General features: G+C 41.5%; 1 protein-coding gene across 1 annotated transcript in view; it reads right to left on the minus strand.

The window, feature by feature from the left end:
• ZBTB11 (zinc finger and BTB domain containing 11) overlaps window positions 1-15810 on the minus strand; it is a 31858-nt gene extending 16048 nt beyond the window's left edge. Inside the window, exons 1-2 of the mRNA XM_043998335.1 lie at window positions 15369-15810; window positions 517-752 (exon numbers count right to left, since the gene is read on the minus strand). Of these exons, the coding sequence (XP_043854270.1) occupies window positions 517-752; window positions 15369-15678 (546 nt within the window). The 5' untranslated portion in view covers window positions 15679-15810. The remainder of the gene's footprint in view (window positions 1-516; window positions 753-15368) is intronic.
• Window positions 15811-21701: the final 5891 nt, after the last annotated feature.

Genomic DNA, 21701 nt, shown 5'->3' on the forward strand with positions numbered 1-21701 from the left:
TAGACAAAGTTGTCCCCACTTTTTTTGCCTATTTCCTCTCTCACCCACCACTACACACAAAAGCCACAAGAGGCTATTAATGTATTCCCTACATTCTGAAGGGAAGCAACAATTTGGATAGTTAGGAAGGTTAAAGAGACATTACCAGAATGCCTTTAACTTAGCAACCTAATGTGCAACTACTTAGTAATATTAAATAGACAAATGTACTTTGGGTCCCTAAGGCTGGTTACTCATTTAATATTTTTTTTTTAGTGAGGCAATTGGGGTTAAGCGACTTGCCTAAGGTCACACAGCTAATAAGTGTTAAGTGTCTGAGGCCGGATTTGAACTCAGGTCCTCCTGAATCCAGGGCCGGTGCTCTATCCACTGCGCCACCTAGCTGCCCCCTCATTTAATATTAATGGCATTAGCCAAAGGTTTAGTGGTTTTAGAAAAATAAAAGTCATTAAGACCAAGTACTCTATTATATTACCCTAGTTAGAAATTTTAAAGCAGTAGTAAAATGCCACTTACAAATACAAGTTCATGTTTGGATATTGGCTTCTTTTTCACAGTCTTGGACACAGCACTTGGAACAGATGCAGCATTGCTTTGGTCATCATCTGTTTCATTACTCTCTTCAGTAGATTCTAGTTCTAACCCCAATTCTTCCAACATTTCAGAAGTATCTGATATTGGGCGGGCTCGATCCAACTTCTCCTGGCATTTGCTACATTCTTTAATATAATCTTTTACTTGCTTTAAAATACCTAAAGGAAAACGAGAATGAAAATGTTAAATGCATACCTGCTCCCAATTAAAAAATATAAGCAAGAAAAAACAACTTGTGGCTTCACTATTTAAATCAAGTCAACATGGATTCATTAAGCACCTGTTATGTGCCAAGCATCGTGCTAAGAGCTAGGATACAAAGAAAGACAAAAGACAGTCTGTGCTCTCAAGGAGCTCAATCTATTGAGGGAGACAATTTGAAAACAACTCAGTACAAACAAAAATACACATAGAATAAATTGGAGATATCAACAGAGGGAAGGCACCAGCATTAAGAAGGATTAAGGAAGAGCTTATAGAAGGTGGGATTCTAGCTGGGACTTGATGTAAGCCAGGGATGCCAAGAGGTAGAGAGAGAATCCTAAGGCATGGACAGCTGCCAGAGAAAGTGCTTGGAATTGGGAGATGGCTAGGCAAGAAGGCCAGTGTTCCTGGATCATAGGGTACATGGAGGAAGTATAATGTCTAAGAAGACTAGAAAGGTAGGGAATGGGGAGGCAGGTTATAAAGGGCTTTGAACATGAAACAAAGGATTTTATATTTGATACTAGCAGTGATAGGGAGTCACTGGAGTTTATTAAGAGGGGAAGGCTAGGGTAGTAACATGGTCAGATCTATACTTTAGGTAGATCCCTTCAAGAACTGAATGGAAGTGGAGTAGGGAAAAAACCGAGGCAGGGAGACCAACCAGAAGGCTATTCCAATACTACAGGTGTAAAGTAGAGTCTACACTAAGGTGGTGGCAGTATAAGAAGCGAGAAGGGAGAGATGTTATGAAGGTAAAATCAACAAGCTTTGGCAACATATTAGATATGGGGAAGGTAGAGAATGACAGTGAATAGATGACACCTAGGTTGTAAGCCCCAGTGACTCAGATGTTGTCACCCTTGACAGTAATAAAGAAGTTTGGAAGGGGAGAGAGTTTGGAGGAAAAGATAAAATTTAGTTTAGAAAACAAGTTCAGTTTATCATCACCATTAAGTTAATTACACATCATTGTGCATTGCCTGGAGGTCAGGATGTATTTTCCACAGAAAGTACTATGACCCTAAATGTCACTGAATGATTAACTTATTTATCAAATTGTTTCAATAGGAAAATACATTCCCAAATTTTAAGTGAAGTTACCAAGAATACATGTCCTCTTTCTCTAAGAAGAAGGCTTGCTCTCCCCCTGCCCAATCTTGGCAGTAGGACCAGAGGGTCTCCAGCAATATTTCTCATAGTAGCTATGGGTTCCATTCCATGATTAGTATTGGGAATCAGATTCCACCAGTCAGGTCAGGTGCTCTGGTATTATGTGTATAGAATAAGAGTGCTAGAGGATGGGGAAGCAGTGGCTCCACTGGGGATACAGGCCATAGCCCACTGCTCCAAGGGCTTCATATGGGGCAGTAGATCTAGATAATGATCTCAACAAAAGCACCTGGAAGGGTAGGTTGGTTGGTTAGTTTGTTTTTGAAATAGACCATTTCTATGCTGGGGACCTGCAGGTCAGAAACTGACTATAGAGTCAATAGTGAGAGTATTTTAAGTATGAAAAAGTAGTTTAAAAGCAAATTACCTTGGAAATAAGGACAAACAAAAACATTCAATGATCATTTCCCCAAATACAAATTCCCTACCACAGTGTGTTAGGAAGTATGCAGTTAGACTGAGTTGTTGTTACCAGCTTGAACATCAATTAGTTGGCTTTCTTGCTAAATTGCCCATGCAACAACTATGAAAGTTTAGTTTAGTGCCTAGGTCCTCCCTATCTTATGCAGGCTGGAAGTGCAGTGGCCACTCATGGCATGATCACACCACTGAAAGGCACTGAAACTTTGACCCACACCACTTCCAACCTAGGATGGTTCGTCCCTCCTTAGATAACCTGATACCCTCCCACGGGGGCCCCCAGAGGTTGGGATGAGACCTAACATGGATGCCCGATTGTCCTAGTCTGCTCTACACTCCAGAACTTCCTACTTCCAGTGATCTCTCAGGAAGTAGGGATTATAGGCATGCAGCATTGCTATGGAAATGTAGAGGTATACCTGTCAGGTGTCTTTGCTGATGAATAAGGAGAAAGAGAGGAATGCCTCAAATCTAATTGGTATCAGGTACCATAAGAACAGTGGATGGCTTTCTTTCTTGTTGGTTATTGTTTCAACAATTCTGGCTACCTCCATTTACTGAAGATTTTCAAGAAGTTCTGAGATCAATCAGTCAACAAGCATTTATTAAGTTCTAAGTTTCAGGCACTATGTTATATTCTAGGAATAAAAAGGCAAACGTGAAACAGTCCCTGTCTTCAGGAACTTACTAGATTCCCATTACATTATAGCATGTGTTAACCCATTTAAATGGCTTAAGTAATAAAACAAAAACAACAAAAAAATCTATTTGTTAAAACAAATAAATGATTGAAAAGACTCTTCATCTCAGGTAACAATGTTATTCTTTTCTTATCAATCTGACCTGGGCTTTTATATTAATTTCTATTAACTATTTTTGTTCATTTAGCTAAGAATCTTGTCTTTTATATTACTGAGAAAACTGAGGACAGTTCACATGACCTACAGTATTCTCTTCATTTCAAAACTAGAGCTCACACCCAAAGCATGATCTCCACCTTTCCCCCAGTCTAACAATGAGGAGGTCCTCTTTGATAAAGCCAAATCCTTCTCATTGGCCTTTGATCCCAATCCCCCACTTCTGCAGATTGCTTCCTCAATTATCCCTCCCCCCCCCAATCATCAATCTCTTATCTACTGGTTATTTCCCCTACTGCCTTCAAACATGCCTAAATTTTCCCTGACCTTAAAAAATCCTCACTAGACCCTACCATCCACCTCAAGATAGGGGGATACTTCTCTTCCCTTTCTTAGCCAAACCCTAGAAAAATCTATCTACATAGGCAGCTAGGTGGCACAGTGGATAAAGCACCAGCCCTGGATTCAGGAGGACCTGATTTCAAATCTGGCCTCAGACACTTGACACTAACTCTAGCTGAGTGACACTGAGCAAGTCACTTAACCCTCATGGACCCACAAAAAACAACAACAACAACAATAATAATTAATAAATAAAAAATATCTATCCACACTAGTTACCCCTGCTTTTTCTTTCACTCATTCTTAAACCCTTTGCAATCTGGCTTCCCCCACCTCACTGAACTAAAATTGTTACAAAGTTACCAATGATGTCTTTTTTTTGGTGTGTGGGGCAATGAGGGTTAAGTAACTTGCCCAGGGTCACACAGCTGGAAGTGTCAAGTGTCTGAGGACACATTTGAACTCAGGTTCTCCTGAATCCAGGGCCAGTGCTTTATCCCCTACGCTATCTAGCTGCCCCCAACCAATGACGTCTTAATTGTGAAATCTGAGGTTCTTTTCTTAGTCTTTATCCTACTCAATCTATGTGCTATACTTAATATTGCTGACCACCCCACCCTGTCCTCCTGAATATCTTCTCATCTCTGTGTTTTGAGACTACTATATCCAGGTTCTCCTGCATCTCCTCAAGTCTCCACTACTGGCTCATCATACATATCACATCCCCTCACTATGGGAGTTCCCCAAGGCTCTGTTCTGGGCCCGTCTCTTTTCTATTACACTCTCTTGGTAAACTCATCAACTCTTGTGAGTTTAATCACCCATCCCTATCATTCCCAGTTCTATATATTCATCCATTCTTTCTCCTGAACTTGAGTCCGCTGTTATTAACTGACTTTTGGGTACCTTGAACTGGAAGTCACAGATATCTTAAACTCAAAATGCCCCAAATAGTACTCATTATCTTCTCCCCAGCCAAACTTCCCTAATTCTTTCAGACCTACCGCCAATCTTCTAGTCTCCCAGTTTGACCTCAGTGTTATCCTGTACTCATTTTCTTTCACCCCAACATGTCCAGTCTGTTGCCACTCTCACCATTTATCCCTTCACCACGTCTCTCATATCTGAGACCTTCTCTCCATCATACAGGCACCATTTAAAATAGTTCAGACCCTCAGTACTTCTCACCTGTGGTCTCCAAATTGGTCTCTCTCTCTCTTCTTCAGATCATCCTCCACACAGCTGCCAAAGTGATTTCCCCTAAGCACAGACCATGGCTGTGTAACTTCCTTGCACAAATTTCAGTGGCTCCCTATTGCCTCCACGTTAAAACTCCTATGTTTGGTTTCTGAAGCCCTTAATAACCTGGCTCCAATACATCTTTTCATTGCACATTACTCCCCCTTTCCCACACTCTGTGGGTCAGATAAACTGGCTTTCTCTTTGTTCCTCACATGTGATCCTCCATCTCTAGCATCTATTTATTGTATTGGCCATCCCCTATTAACTGCCTGGTATTTATTATTTTGTATTTACCCCACCTATATTACTCTGCATATAGTTATTTATGACCACTAATCATGTATATCCCCAAGGCTTAGCCTCAACCAGCTTTTCTTTTTTCTATATGCCATTTTGCTTGGTGGTCTCATCAGCTCCAGTGGTTCAACTATCATCTCTATGTATTTGATTCCCAGACCTGTATATCCAGCCCAAGTCTCTCTCTTTAGCTCCAGTCCAGTATTATCAACTCTGTTTTGGGCATCTTGAACTGGATATTCTAAATACCTCAAACTCAACATGTGCAAAACAAAAAAGAACTCAGTATCTATCTTTACCATAAAACCCTACCTAATCCCGATTTTCCTACTGCTACTGAGAGTACCAATGTCCTCCTACTCATCCAGGCTCATGACCTAAGTTATCTTGGACATTTATGCTGCCTCCAGAACATCTTTCAATAACTTTCTCTCCACTCACACTGCAATCACAGCAGTTCAGGTCCTAATCAGCTAGACTAATGTAATAGCCAGGAGTTGATCAGTAGAACTGGACTCATAGTCTTGTTGCAGGCCCTCTCTTCCCTTTTCCTTCTTGACTTCAACCCCCTCCCCCCAGGGAAATGTCCATAAACTTTAACCACACTGTTATTATTGTGAGATTGTCCAGTCACTAAGGGACCCACTCATCAATCTGGTGTTATAAATATATGTAATGCCAGGAGAGAAAGGCAATCTGAAGTTAAATGCCAGAATGGCTCACAAAGAAAGGAGTTGGCAGGATAGGTTTAATTATATGGCCAAAGGCCATACGAAACACATCATAGGATGTTTGGTCAGCTCCTATTAAGAGTGCTCCTGTAGGGGCAGCTAGGTGTCGCAGTGGATAGAGCACCGGCCCTGGAGTCAGGAGTACCTGAGTTCAAATCCGGCCTCAGACACTTAACAGACACTTACTAGCTGTGTGACCCTGGGCAAGTCACTTAACCCCAACTGCCTCACTAAAAAAGAAAAAAAAAAGAGTGCTCCTGGTAAGTATTTGCAAAAAAACCATCATGAACCAGATTATGTACTAACATCAGTTGCAGAGGACAATGAATTAAAGAATCTTTATGAAGAACTTGATAAGACTCTACAAATGAAAACATACACCTTGATACTCAATGACTTCAATGAAATGTAGGATTAGGCAAGGGGGGTAAAAAAAATATATCAGAAATCATCGTTCAAGAAGAATGAATAAGAGATGACAAAAGACTGAGATCTACACGGATCTATGTGCTTGCTTTGGCAGCACATATACTAAAATTGGAATGATACATGGATCTATTGACTTGTCCAGGGTTACACAGCTAGAAAGTGGTTTAAGGCTGGATTTGAACTTAGGTCTTCCTGACTCCAGGCTGGGCACTCTATTGTTGACAACATAAAAATCTCACCTCTCTGCTTAATAATTACTTTTGTAAAGGATTAATTGTTATTTGAGGTTTTTATGACCCCATCTTTTGGCTAGAATTTGAAAGAAAAACCTCGGTGGGTGCGAACTGGCCTGGGGCTCCGAAAACTGCACAGTGCTCCACCCACTGGTTGTAGCTGTTGCCATGGCGCTGGCACCTCATATCATCACCACTCGCTGACACCTACATGGTCCTGGCAAAATTATAATGATTGGAAGCCTAGTGAGGGCAGTCATGTGACTGTCAAAGTGGCCAGCCAATTAGCTGGGGGCTGTGTGGGGTTTGCTGGGGTTGGGGAGGAGAATTCGCCATTCTAGCTGGAAGCTGGACTGCGACAGGAGTGTTACTGTGTATTCTCAGCTGATTCCTGGGAGGTGGTGTTTTTTCAGGTTGTATAATTTCCTTTCCCTTGATCCTACTGATCCTGTGTGTGTTTTTTTTTTTAAGTTAGTTCTTGTTAAAATAAATCCTGCTCTGTTTTGAGGGAGGCTTCCGGTCTCCTTCCTTGCCCCAATATTGTGGCGAACCACTTAGTGAACACTCCCCAATTAAAAATTGGTCCCCACACCTTCTTTCAAGAAAAGAAACAGTGAGTTTTAGATATAGAGAACATCTATTAATATTACAAAAAATTGTTTATATTTTAACAGATACAAAAAGACTCATTACTGATGTGGTAGACATCCCTCAATCAGCTGTTTGCCTAGTCAGACCACTGACTTGTTAGAACAAACACTGGAATAAGTATAAATCTAGAAAAAAAATATGATAATCAAAACAACTCAGTCCTGAACTATGTAAACAAGTTATTGTTTGTGAGATAAAGGAAACAGATGGTAGAAATGAGATCACTATAGGTTATAATAATCTTAAACAGAAACTTAATTGATATAAATTAGCTGCCATAATGAAGAGACAAAAGAGCCTAAAAAGCACCTTCATTAAGCAAACACTTCACGTACTTCCCCCGTGAAAAGGGATGGAAGTTAAAGGCAATACTGGCATGGAACAAACTCATTGGTACAATCTTACAAAGGATAATGAAAGATTATGAGCTAAATTGCTTTAAAAGGTAGATAGAAGTAGTGGAGAGCAAAAGAAATTTTAAAAGCTTGGCAAGAGAACTAGCTGAGCAAGTGAAGTCATTTATTCCAAGAATAATTAAAGATAAAAATGAAAGAGCAACAGAAAGATTTTTACAAGAAACTATTTTTACCACCAAGGATAAACCCACAACACACTTGTACTCTACCAACACAATCCTGGATATGTTTGCAGAGGAGGTAGAAGTGACACTAAAAGAAAAAAAAACTCACAAGAAAGGAGTGGACCAAGCATAACATAAAACAGATCCATGATGGAGAATATGCAACTCCCAGGGCACCGAAGGACCCATTCATAAGGTGTCTGAAGAAGGAGAAGCTACAAAAGGCACAGGAAAAATCTTAGACCTTATACTCAAAAAAGATGACTCAAAACATCAGAAACTAATAACCTATATGCCTATTTTCCCATGTACATAAATTTTTATAATAATCATCCACATTTGGATTAAGGGCATCTTCAGTGAGGATTTTGGTAGGGATCAAGAAGACTTTCAACCACCTACCACTTGTAAGACCTTTGGCATGTCACTTAATCTCCTTACACTTCAATGTCCTCATCTTGATAGAACTCTGGTCCTATGATTATTAGGGCAATTGGTAGTACAGTAGTTAAAGTACTGTAACGATTGGAATGACGCCACCTGCTGGAGACTTACTGTAGAAGAGTTCTGCCCATGAAGCGAAGGTCTTTGAGGGCAAGACCAGGAGTCTTTTCTTTGGCATCAGGAAGTGACGCGGACTAGTGGGAGGAGGAAGGAAGAGACTGGCGCTCAGTCTTGCTCTCTTTCCTCTGGACTCTGGTGGAGAGCGGAGCTAGAAATGTGCTCTCCCTTTAATAGATAGGAATCTAGGCCTTTTATACATCAGATCCTAGTTGCCCCCCATAATCTGCATTGTTAGAAGGACTGTCCATAACCATGAAAACACTGATCCCTCTGAGTATCTGATTTGTTTTGTTAGATTATAAACACTTGTAACAGGGCTTAGAGAAGATGTAATTGATGATATCCTCATTAAAAACTGTCTTCATGGACGCACAAAATCAGAGTTTCAGAGTTGGATACTGAGTGAGATATGGTGAACTTGAGTCAGTTTAGACTCTGAGACTTATCAGATTATTCTGTCTATGTTCAGTCCCATTGCTAAATCATATATCTTGCTTTGCTGGACTTACTGTCTCCTGTTAGCCATTCTGTCTTGTCCCCCTTGTTTTATGACCCAGCAGGAGAGCTGTCTCTTGTTAGTGTACTTACCCTGACACTACCTCTCCCCTCTTGCATTCCTAAACCCCAGCACAAATTAATCTGTCTACCATCTCTCCCTTCTCCCCCTCTGCCCCCTCCTTACACGGGTGGAGTGGTTTCACCCTTTCCCCCTCCCCTTCCCCCAGCTCTTGGACATAGCAGAGCATGCATCCATACCATGATCACAAGCTGAACACGAATTCTGGGTGAGATAGGATTGGATGTTAGATTGTGAGGTCACCCTGTGCAGGAAGGGACTCCCCACCTCAAAACTTCCATAAAAACCCAACTCATGAGCTCATTAGCACGCTCCTCATCTCTTGCATGGGGTCACCCATCCTCATGAGAATGAAATAAATCTATCTCTGCTTGACTTGGTGGTCTCCTCGAATTATTTGGGTAAACTGAGACAAATTGTCCTACACAATAGGATCTTAGAGATCATATATGCCATCTCCCTTACAATGGTGTCAATTTAGAGAATTACACTGGTTTCTTTCTTTTTTTTTTTGGTGAGGCAATTGGGGTTAAGTGACTTGCCCAAGGTCACACAGCTAGTAAGTGTCAAGTGTCTGAGCCTGGATTTGAACTCAGGGCCGGTGCTCTATCCGCTGTGCCACCTAGCTGGTTTCCTTCTAAAAATCTACAATATAAAGCAAAATACACTAACAATCATGTGTATGTATAAAATAGAAACAAAACATGAAATTAATCTGTGAAAAGACAGTATTGTATTTAAAAATCAAGCAAATAGGAGGCAGCTAGGTGGTATAGTGAATAAAGCACTGGCCCTGGATTCAGGAGGACCTGAGTTCAAATCCAGCCTCAGACACTTGACACTTACTAGCTGTGTGACCCTGGGCAAGTCACTTAACCCTCATTGACCCACCAAAAAAAAAAAAAAATCAAGCAAATATCAAGGCTTAGCTGCACTTTAGTAGTGAGGGAAATAGGTTAATTATATAATCAGTGAGAAGAAATGTCATGGGAATTCCAAACTCCAAAATCAGTTGAGTATGAAGAATAGTCAGTTTTTCTACCATCAATCAGGGAGAGGCTTTGGGATTTGAAGGAAGATAGAGAAGGGAGGAGATGGAAATGAGAGAGAATTATAGGCATGGGCAACAACCAGAGAAAATGCTTGAAATTGGGAAATGGCCCAGCTAGTGAAGGGGGTATGATGTCTAAGAAGACTTAGAAAGGTACAAAGGTGGAGAAATAGGTTATGAAGGGCTTTGATTTTATATTTGATCCTGGAAGTTGAAAGGGAGCCACTGGAGTTTATTCAATGGGTATGTGTGTAAGAGAGGGGGGGGGGCGGGGGCTGAGAGAAGAGTCAGACCTATACTTTTGCAAGATCACTAACAGCTGAGAGAAGGATGAACTGGAGTAGAGAGAAGCTTGCATCAGGGAGACCAACCAGTAAGTTATTGTAATAGTCCAGTCATTAATTCTTTCTACAACACAACACTGATACCACAAGAACTCTATTTAAATAGCATCTTTTTTTTTTTTTTTTGCGGGGCCATGGGGCAGAGGGCAGACTGACGGAGCAGACAGACAGAAGGCTGGTGAGAGAGGAACACAGGGGTTCAGTGATGACAGTAAGGAGAGGAAAGTTAGAAGCAAAGGGATTTACAAAGTGAAAGGGGCTCAGAGTTAGAATAAAGTGTAACGTGCCCTGAGGCTGGAGGCCGCTAAGGCCCTTATTGTATTCAAGAAGTTCGGAGTTCAGGAGGTGGGAAAGAGATGCAGTGGAAAGAGACCGCAGGAAAGCAGTCAGGTTGTACATTTTATTTCCCTGTATTCTTAATTTTAAATAGTATCTCATAAATAAATTCTGCTTTGATTATTTAGTTAAGAGGCTTCTTAATATTTTGCTTACCAATTTGGGAGTGGAGCAATGTGGTGGAACTTTATCAATGGCCCATATTAAATTAAACGCAGTCAGATAGCCAGTTAGTCAAAAGTCCCAGATTAGTCAGTCCTCCAGTCAGCTTTAGCCCCCAAATCAGGCCCAACTAGTCAAAAATATTCTTTCATTTTAATGGCAACCATGAAGGGATTTATGGCCCAATTATAATTTCTCTAAATCTATAATTTTTCATATACTTATAATTTTTCATAAATCCAATTACATAATTTTTCCAGGTTAGATTAGATTACTAATAATTAATTTTTGTACAGGTCCCTCCGGTCTCTAAGTACATGGTCTTAAGATATAAATGAGAGAATTCTCTTTAAAAACAGAATCAGATTATAACATGCTACCATTAGTGTATAAATTATGAAGCACTGTTTAATTTGGTTGTTAGGGAGTTGTATGAGCTTTTAATCAAATTTAGAAATGACTTATTTATTCAGGATTTCTTCATAAAACTCATTAATATCTGCACCAGATCTAAAAAAGATCTTTTATTGTACTAGCACTCAGAATTTCTCACTTTCAGATTCTCTTTCATTTAAAAATTTTTCATTCTGGGGCAGCTAGGTGGCGCAGTGGATAGAGCACCTGCCCTGCAGTGGATAGAGCACCTGCCCTGGAGTCAGGAGTACCTGAGTTCAAATCTGACCTCAGACACTTAATACTTACTAGCTGTGTAACCCTGGGCAAGTCACTTAACCCCAATTGCCTCACTAAAAAAAAAAAATTCATTCTTATACTATTACTCAAGGTGATTTCTCTAAAGTATTTCATATATATTTATTTTTTAAAAAATAAACATTTTATTTATAGCTGCTCTTTACGTGGTAGCAAGGAATTGGAAGTTGAGGGGGTGCCCATCAATTGGGGAATGGCTGGACAAGTTGTGGTATATGAATACAATGGAATACTATTGTGCTGTAAGAAATGATGAGCAGGAAGAGTTCAGAGAAACCTGGAGGGTCTTACGTGAGCTGATGATGAGTGAGATGAGCAGAACCAGAAGAACATTGTACACAGTATCATCAACATTGAGTGTTGACCTACTGTGATGGACTATATTCTTCTCACCAATGCAATGGTACAGAAGAGTTCCAGGGAACTCATGATAGAAGAGGATCTCCAAATCCAAGAAAAAAAAAGAAAGAAAGAACTGTGGAGTATAGATGCTGATTGAACCATATTATTTCTTTTGTTTTGGGTGCTGTTGTTTTTTTTTTCTATTTTGAGGTTTTGCATCACTGCTCTGATTCTTTCTCTTGTAACAGGATTAATGCAGAAATAGGATTAATGTTATTATGTGTATATATATGTGTGTGTATATATATATCTATATGTATATGTATAGATATATATAGATATAACCTATATCAGATTACCTGCTGTCTAGGGGAGGGGGGAGGGAGGGGAGGGAGGGAGGGAGAAAAATCTGAAATTGTAAAGCATGTATAAACAAAAGTTGAGAACTATCTTTACATGTAACGGAAAAAATATCTCATAATGTAAAAAAAATAAAATAAAATAAAATAAACATTTTTACTTATAGTTTTGAGTCTCAATTTTTATCTCTCCTTCCCTCCCTCCTCTTGCCCCTCCTCCCCGAGGGGGTAAGCAATCAAATATGGCTCATACTTGTTCGATTATATAAAACATTACCATATTAGTCATTTTCTACAAAAAAGCTTGAATAAAAGAAAGTGAAAAATAGCATGCTTCAGTCTGCATTCAATCAATATCAGTTCTTTCTTTGGAAGTGGATAGTATGCTTCATCAATAGTCCTTTGAGATTGTCTTGAATCATTGTATTGCCAGGAATAACAGTTCTTCATCAAATAATATTGCCGTCTCTGTAGTTTTGCTCACTTCACTATACATCAGTTCATACAAGTCTTCCTAGGCCTTTCTGAAATCATTCTGCTTGTCATTTCTTATTCATATATATTTCTAAACCAACTGTCCATATGCAAACATGGCAAGTCTGAAAACTTCAGTAAATCAGTGCTACGAGAACTCATGTTAATTTATACGATGATAAAATACAATTTTTAGTCACTCTGGTCAAGTTTATAATATTGAAAACAATCTTTTCTACTTAATGAGTCAGAATTAACCCTAAATTTAAATTTTTAAAAATCCACATCAAAATTAGTAAATATCCACCCACATAACTTAAGAACAAGTACTTTTTTTGTATGTTGTCTTGTTCCCTGGGTCTAACACAGTGCTTTGCAAATAGAAAAGTGCTTAATAGGAGCAGCTAGGTGGTTCAGTGGATAAAGCACTGGCCTTGGATTCAGGAGGACCTGAGTTCAAATCCAACCTCAGACACTTGACACTTACTAGCTGTGTGACTTTGGGCAAGTCACTTAACCCTCATTGCCCCCCCCCCAAAGAAAGTGCTTAATAAATATCTGTTGAATGAATCAAGTTGTTTCACTTTCACTCTAGAAACAAACAAAATGACATTTACATGCAATATGTTAATATCTTGTGTCATGCTGTAACTGAATTAGCTCTGGTTCTATAGCACTTTAGAATGTCCTCAAATACTTAGCACCACACCTTTCTCCAGCAAGCTCCCAGGGGCAATTGCTTTGTTTTTGTCTTTGTATACACAGGGCTGGCCCATAATAGGTAATTAATAAGTGCTTGTTGAATACTCTATTCCACTACACCAAATGGCCTTTAAGTTAAATCTTTTTTAAAAAAATAAGTCCCTAATACAATTGAAATTAGGATTCTGTTTAGAACCCTATTTATAATTTGATCTTTGCATTTGGCATCAGGGAATTTGAGGTGGAATCTCAGCTCCTCACTGCTTTGGGGAGACCTTGGATAAGTCTACTCATTCAACCCTTCAGCCCTAACTTTCCATGAATGTATAATTGGGGATTGCCAGGGTGACCTCTAGCAAAGAGTACTGGATGTGGAGTCAGAAGTCCTTGGAATAAATTTCAGCTCTGCTGCTTTTCACCTGTGTAATTTACCTAAATCACTTATGTATTTACCTAAAAGTTTGGCATGAATTTTAAACCATTAATAATAATAATAATAATAATAATAATAGTTCATATAGTGCTCACCCAGTGCCAGCATTGTGCTAGACACTTTAAAAAAAACAAATATTATCTCATTAGAACCTCACAACAAGGTATTACTCCCATTTTACAGGTGAGGAAAGGAAGGCAAAGGTTGTTACTTGCCCAGGGTCACATGACTCCAGGTCTAGCAATCTGTATAAGCACACCTAGCAGTCTCTGTATGAAAAATTTAGGTCACAATTTTCCTCCACTACTCCAGTGATGTTTCTTTGGAAAATCAAACCTGGGATATTTTAATATTCTTGAAAAGATAGAATGAGAAAAAAACTCAAAGAAAACTTATAAATACAATCTCTAGTTCATTCTAGTCATCCTTACTCTCTAGCAATTATAAAAAATATAGGAACCAAAACCAACTCCAAAAACCACTTTTCTGAGCTATAAATACATAAGTATAGCAATGTACTCAAGCAATTTCCTACTATACAGAATTCCTGTAAAACAGAGATAAAAAAAGGTTTGTGGGACCAACAAGAAATATTCTGAAAGTATGTAGTAATAACTTTTTAGAAGAAAAGGCAGCTGGTGGCACAATGGATGATAAAGAACTTTGGACGTAAGAGTCAGTAAGACCGGAGTTCCAATACAGTCTCTGACACTAACTCTATGACCTGGTGCAATGCACCTAAGTGCTCTGTGCCTCAGTTTCCTCAGCTGTAAAAAATGAGGATATAAACGGCACTTACATCACCGGGTTCTTCTGAAGATTAAATGAGGGCAGCTAGGTGGCGCAGTGGATAAAGCACTGGCCCTGGATTCAGGAGGACCTGAGTTCAAATCTCGCCTCACTTAACACTAGCTGTGTGACCCTGGGCAAGTCACTTAACCCCAATTGCCTCACCAAAAAAACAAAAACAACAACAAAGATTAAATGAGAGAATATTTGTAAAGCTATTAGAGCAGTGCCCGGCACATGGTAAACACTATAAAGCAATGCTTATTAGCTATTGTTGTTCTGGGGCAGGATTTGAATTCAGACCACCCTGACTCCAAGTCCAGCGCACTAGCCACTTTCTCCATTTGGTCAACCACAGCCACCCAGAGGGTAAGATCGCAGGCCGTGACCCCAGAACTCCCGGGGAGGGGGTAGGGAGGGCGGAGGGACCCCCGGCCTGGTTCGCGCCTGCTCCGTCGGCTCCATCTCGGCCGTGGCTCCTCCTTCCCTCCCTTCCTCCGATCCCGGAGGGGGCGGGGAGAGTCACGGCCGCCGCTGGTCCCGCCTCCTCCGCCCTGGCCCGGCCTCCCAGGGAAGCCCCATGGCCCCACCCCGGGCCAGGGCCCGCCCCCCTCCTTCCTTCCTGTGGGATGTGCCCGCTCGCTTCGAGTCCCCCACCCGCCGGCCGGCTCCGTCAGGCCGCGGCGGCCTCGGGGTCCCCGGGTTGCCAGCCGGGCGCGAGCCCGGAGGAGGACCCTCGCCCTTCCTTTGCTCCCCTCCCCCCGTCCTCACCTCGCCACCAGTAGTTCTTGGACAGGTCGTGCCACGTCTGGTGCCGGGTGTGGTGGGTGCCGTCGGGCCCCAGGTGCGCCGCCTCGATGAGTCCCCGACGCCTCTCGGGCTGCAGCACCACCTCGAGCTCGGCGAAGCGCTGGCGATGGCGCTGCCGCCGCTGGTAGTAGAGGGTCCCGCCGCGCACCACGTAGCAAGCGGCAGCCTTGCGGATCTTGCGCTTGGCGTTGCCCTCGGTGCCCGGCGCGTACGGCTCCCGCTCGTTCGTCAGGTAGCGCAGGATGGCCCGGTAGCTCTCCTCGCTCGACATCGCGGACGATTCGGTCACCCCGCCGCTCTGCCTCGGGCCCTGGCCTGTGACAACTGGAGGGCACACGGGCCCTGGGGAAGGCTGTTCTTTCTGTCCGGCCACCCCTCCGACGGCGCCCGCGGGAGGTGGTAGAGGGGGGTGGGGGGCGGTGACCGGAGGGTTTGTAACCAGGGGGAACTGCACTTCCCCAGCGCGCGGGATCCGCTTGTGGCTGACAAAATGGCTGCTGCACCACCGGAAGTGACGTAGCTAAAGGGGACGGCGTTAGCTCTTGGGTGGTGCGTACTCTACCTGAAGAGGCACGAATAGATTTTATGGGCGCACAGCCGTCATGTTGGAAGTGGGCAGGCTAGAGCCGGTAGTGCTCTCGATTGGCCATCTTAAGTCCTGGCGCTTTCCCTTTTGATTTTCCTCTCTTTAGATGTGAGTGAGGACCGTTGTATCCAGAAACACTCGGTTTTTAAGTAGCTGCGAGATAAGAAACAGATAAGTAGATATGCTTTTTAGCCCACCTATCACAGAAGGAGCCCCTCTCCCCTTTTCTGAGGTTCTTAGGAACCTCGTCAGATGTTTTTTGATGTATACTGATTGGTTTTGCTAATTATTTTGCCTTCACCCTCTTTTTCTTTTTTTTAAACTATTAAAACAAAAAAAAAGTTTTTTTACAAATCAGATGTAAGGAGTTTCCATTCTAATGAGGGAAACCCATCCCCTGGCCAATTTGTGATTGGGGAGGGGCCCTTTAAACAGGATGGCTCTCGGGGCGGAGAGAGGAAAAACAAAAGATTAGTAAAAATCACTTTTTTTTAAAGAAGAGACTTTAGGGGGCGGCTAGGTGGCGCAGTGGATAAAGCACCGGCCCCGCAGTCAGGAGTACCTGAGTTCAAATTCGGCTCAGACACTTAACACTTACTAGCTTTACTAGCTGTGTGACCCTGGGCAAGTCACTTAACCCCCATTGCCCCGCAAAAAAACAAAAAAGAAGACTTTAGACCCTGGGTTCAAAAATCTTTGTTTTCAGTCATGTCATATACTATAGACTTATTAGTCGATCTTTTAACCAACTAGTAGCATTTGGGTAGGGGTTCTTATGTAAGGATAGTGTCTGTTTATTCATTTTGGATATCTATATCTGTGTATAATTGGTTTCTGTTTTAGTTTATTTTATGCATTAAAAACATCTGAGGGGCGGCTAGGTGGCTCAGTGGATAAATCACCGGCCCTGGATTCAGGAGTACCTGAGTTCAAATCGGGCCTCAGACACTTGACACTTACTAGCTGTGTGACCCTGGGCAAGTCACTTAACTCCCATTGCCTCACAAAAAAACCCAAAAAACAAAAACAAAAACATCTGAGAAGGGTTCACCAGACTGCTAGAGAAAAAGATTAAGCACCCCAGCACAAAGTACTAGGACACCCACCCAGTATTTAGCAATTATTCTGAAGATCCCTCCCCCACCCACTAGTGAGTTGTTTGGGATCGGACCTGTAATTTCATTGGGGAGAATCATCAATAAGGGAAGCCCATGTAATTGTTTTCATAGGTTGTACTATCTACTCAAGGGAAGGAAGGTTCTGTAGTTTGTCTTAGAAAGTTGACTGGACCCTGAGAGGTTAGATGATTTTCTCAAGATCACTGAGTGTCAGTTGTGAGTCTTGAACCAACTAACTGAAGCCAAGCTCAATATCCACTGCCCTGAGCTGCTCACCTACCAAGAATTTCTGATCCTGAAAACATAGCATTGCATAAAATGAGATAATATTTGTAAAGGATTTAGCACAGTTTGTGGCACATAGATAAATATCTTAAACCACTTGAATCCCATTTCATGTGATTACCTGTCTTAGATCAGCTTTTACCTAATCTTATCTTAGAAAAACAAAATCCTATCCTTTTTTTGTTCTAGGAAAGTAGGATAATCAATTTAACCCCTTTTTCTCCTTTACAATTTAATCTCATTTCTCCTCATTCCCTCTTAGAGCTGAATGACAATGAACTTTCTAGGTACTAAAAGCTGAGATGCCATTTTTAAAAAGCCAATTGTACTTAGGTGGTGCAATGGATAGAGCACAGGGCTTGGATTCAGGAAGCCCTGAGTTCAACTGTGACTTCAGACCCTTATTATATGTGCTTGGGCAAGTCATTTAATATTGTTTGCCTCAGGTCCTCTTCTGTAAAATGAGCTGGAGAAGGAAAAGGTAAACTACAATATCTTTGCCAAGAAAACCCCAAATGGAGTCATAGTTGGACACAAGGTAACAACAATTAGTTGTTAGAAGTTTACATTCTAATGGGGGAAGACTACTCACTGGCTAATTTGTGATCTGGGAGGGGGACTTTGGTAATTTACAGAGATAAGGCAGAAGGGAGTAAATTTGACGTGGGATGGAATTTGGGGTCAAATTGATTGTCTCAAAAGAATTACAAGACTCAGTGACTCAGTTTCCCAAGTTTTATTGCAATACTGTGGGTGACCACAGGGAGAGAACCAGAATATTAGAAAGGTATCTCTCAAATAAGAAAAGGAAAGACAGTTATATTTATAGCATGGATAAATTGATTACCAGTCTCATTATAATAATCTCCACCTAGGGGTGTTTCTGGGGAGGGTTTATCGTAATTTGGAGTTCCTGGGGGTCCTAAGCCAACCCCCAAGGTGGGTACCTTTTTCAGTGGAGGTGTGTTTTGGGGGTTTACACATAAGGTGAATCTGGGGACAAATTTGGCCTTTTCTGCACATGTCTCTTACTGATTCCCATGGCTAGTTTCAAAATATGATCATTTTTCATTAGAATTTCTATAGGTTGTCTTTTTCCTTTATTGTTATTTCGACCTGACCCATTCTGGTCCGTTATGGATGTTGATCACTATGGGTATGAGAACCTAACATAAGTTATCTATTAACTGGGATCTGACTTCCTTTTAGAGCTAATACCTGTATCAGAGCTTGGGTCATAGGTTTTTCTATTAACCCCTTTTTGCCTCCTACATCAAATTGACACCCTATTTAGGAAAAATTAGTTGATTTGCTCGAAGTTCCCAAAATTGGAGGGAGGGGGGAGGGCAGAAAAGAAAGTAAAGGCTATGTGAGTCTAGAAGAGGTGGGCACATGGAAGGGAGTCAAGTGGCTGGGGCATTTCTGAAGTAATGCTCTGTAGGAGAGCTACCAATCAGGAGAACAGGAGCCCCAGGTAGTTCCTCTAGAACCTAGCTTCTTAAACTGGGTCTCCACCCCATATGGGGTTGTGTAACCCAATGTAGGGTCATGAAAAATTTGGCGACCGTAAAAGGTTATGTGTATTTATTTTATGTACCTGCATACCCCAGGGCAAAAATTTCTCAGGATAAAAAGGGGACTTGAGTAGAGAAAGTTTAAGAAGCCCTGCCCTAGAGGATGGTCTGCGATGCTGTGGAAAGTGATTTGCAGTTGCTGACATAGTGTCAGACAATAAATACTTCTGATTGGAAAGCACTTTAGGAAAGTCAATATGGTATTTGTGGATAGAGTCCTGGGAAGATGGGTTAAAATCCCACCTCATTTAGTAGTTGTTAACTGGGTTGTCACTTAACCCTTTCTGTGCTTCAGTTTTCTCAACTATAAAATGAGGGGGTTGGACTTGATGAATCTCTAAGGTCCCTTCTGGCTCTAAATCTATGATCCCTGTGATTGACTTCTCACTTTTCTCTGCTCTCCTTTACAAAACCCTATCTTTGACACCTGACTTCTAGTCCTTTGACCTCTCCATTCTCTCCCAGGACACCTCCCTTTCACTAGCCACTCTCCTTTTTTTCTGATCTTGATTCCTTGGTAAACAAATTCAACCCTACATTGTCTCCTCTCTTGAATCCCTACTTCTTTAGTTCATCAATTGAGCCCTGTCAAAATCTTAGCCTCGGGTCACTCCCACTATTTGCTCTTAAACAGCCACATCAACTCTTCCAAACATTTTCATCCCTCTTTGAGGAGATGACTACTTCTCCCATGACTACTTCTCCATACTCTCAGCTGAGATCCTTGCCTCATATTTTATAGAAAAAAATTGAGGCCATTTGCTGGTGAATTCCCTCTTTTATTTCTGTCACTCAGATGCCTTCTGCCACTTACCTCCTCTTTCAACCCTGATCACAAGTGGCTTTACTCCTTGCCAAGGCCATTCCATCCCATTTCCTCAATGTCCCTTCCATCATTCCCACTCTTTAGACACTCTGAGCTTATTCCCTACAACCGTACCCATGTCTCCACTATCCTAGAAAAACTTTCACTTGATCCTGTTTCTCTTCTGCTCTTTGTAGCCAAACTCCTTGAAAAGGCCATGTACATTGGGTGCCTCCCTCCACTTTCTCCTCTCACTCTCTTAACCCCTTATGGTCCGATCTCCAACTTTATCATTCCATGGAAACTTGTCTCCAAGTTTACCAGAGATCCTGGTTACCAAATCCAACGGCCTTTTCTCAATCGCCATTCTCCTTGACCTCTCTGCACATTTGACACCGATCACCCTTTGACTCTCAAGATTTTAGGGAATTACACTACAAGTTTTGCTTCTACGTGACTGCTTTGCTGGATCCTCCTCCAGATCACAGCCTCTAGCCTTAGGTGTCTCTCAGGGTTCTGTACTGGGTGATCTCATCAGCTTTGATGGATTTATTACTATCTCAAGGGTGGTGATTTTCAAATCTACCTGTCCTGCCCCAACATCTCAATTGACCTGCAGTCTCACATCTCCAACTGCTTTTTAGATATGAATTCTATATCCAGTAGATGTAATTAAATGTGCCCAAAACTGAACTAATTATTTCCCCTGCCCTTTGCCCACTCTCCCTTCCCTGTTACTGTAGAGGGCAACACCATCTTCCCAGTCCCTCAGGCCATGGAGTCATCTTGAATTCCTCACTCTCAGATCCTCATATCCAATGTTGCTAAAGCCTGTCATTTTCACCTTTGTAACAGTGTTGCCACACTGCCACCTCTAGTGCAGGCCCTCATCACCTCACCTGATTTTTTGGCAATAGCCTATGGGTGGATCTACCTGTGTCAAATCTACTTTCTTATCCATCCTCCATTCATCCAGTGATTTTCCTATAGCAAATGTTTGACGATGCACCCTCAAATTCCAGTAGTTCCCTATCATTTCCAGCCCCCTCCTAACTTTCTAGTCTTACACTTTATTCCCTGATATGTATATTTCCACTCAGTGACACTTGCACCTGACTGTTCAACAAACAAGGCATTGTCTCTTGGCTCTGGGCATTTTCTCTGGTCCTCTCTCAGATGTGCAATACTGCCTCCTCTCACCTTTGCCTACTGGCTTCCTTTGAATTTCAACTAAAATCTTATCTTTTACACAAACTCTTGTCCAATACCTCTTAATTCTTGTACCTTCCCTCACTTAATCCCTACATATAGCTTACTTTGTATATTTGTATGTCTTCCCTACTAGGTTATAACCTTAATGTGGTGACAAAGAATTGGAAATCGAGGGGAGCTCATTAGTTGGGGAATGGCTGCAGTTGTGGTATATGAATGTAATGGAATACTATTGTGCTGTAAGAAATACTAAGCAGGCAGATTTCAGAAAAACCTGGAAAGACTTACATGACCTGATAACTAAGTGAAGTGAGTACAACCAAGAGAACATTGTACACAGTATTAGCAACACTGTGTGATCATCAGACTTAGAGATTCTCAGCAATACGACGATCTAAGACAATGCTGAAAGACTCATGATGGAAAATGCTCTCCACATCTAGAAAAAGAACTATGGAGTCTGAATGCAAATTGAAGCATACTATTTTCACTTTTGTTTCTTCTTTCTTGTGATTTTTTTCCTTTTGTTCTGATTTTTCTCTCACAACATGACTAATGTGGAAATCCTATATCAGATTGCTGGCTTTGGGAAGGGGGGGAGTGGATGGGAGAGAAAAATTTGGAACTTAAATCTTACAAAAATAAATGTCGAAAACTGTCTTTACATGTAATTAAAAAATAAGTTCCATGAGGGCGGACACTCATTTGCCTTTT

This window comes from Dromiciops gliroides, chromosome 3 (genome assembly GCF_019393635.1).
Source record: "Dromiciops gliroides isolate mDroGli1 chromosome 3, mDroGli1.pri, whole genome shotgun sequence".
Taxonomy (NCBI): Eukaryota; Metazoa; Chordata; class Mammalia; order Microbiotheria; family Microbiotheriidae; genus Dromiciops; species Dromiciops gliroides.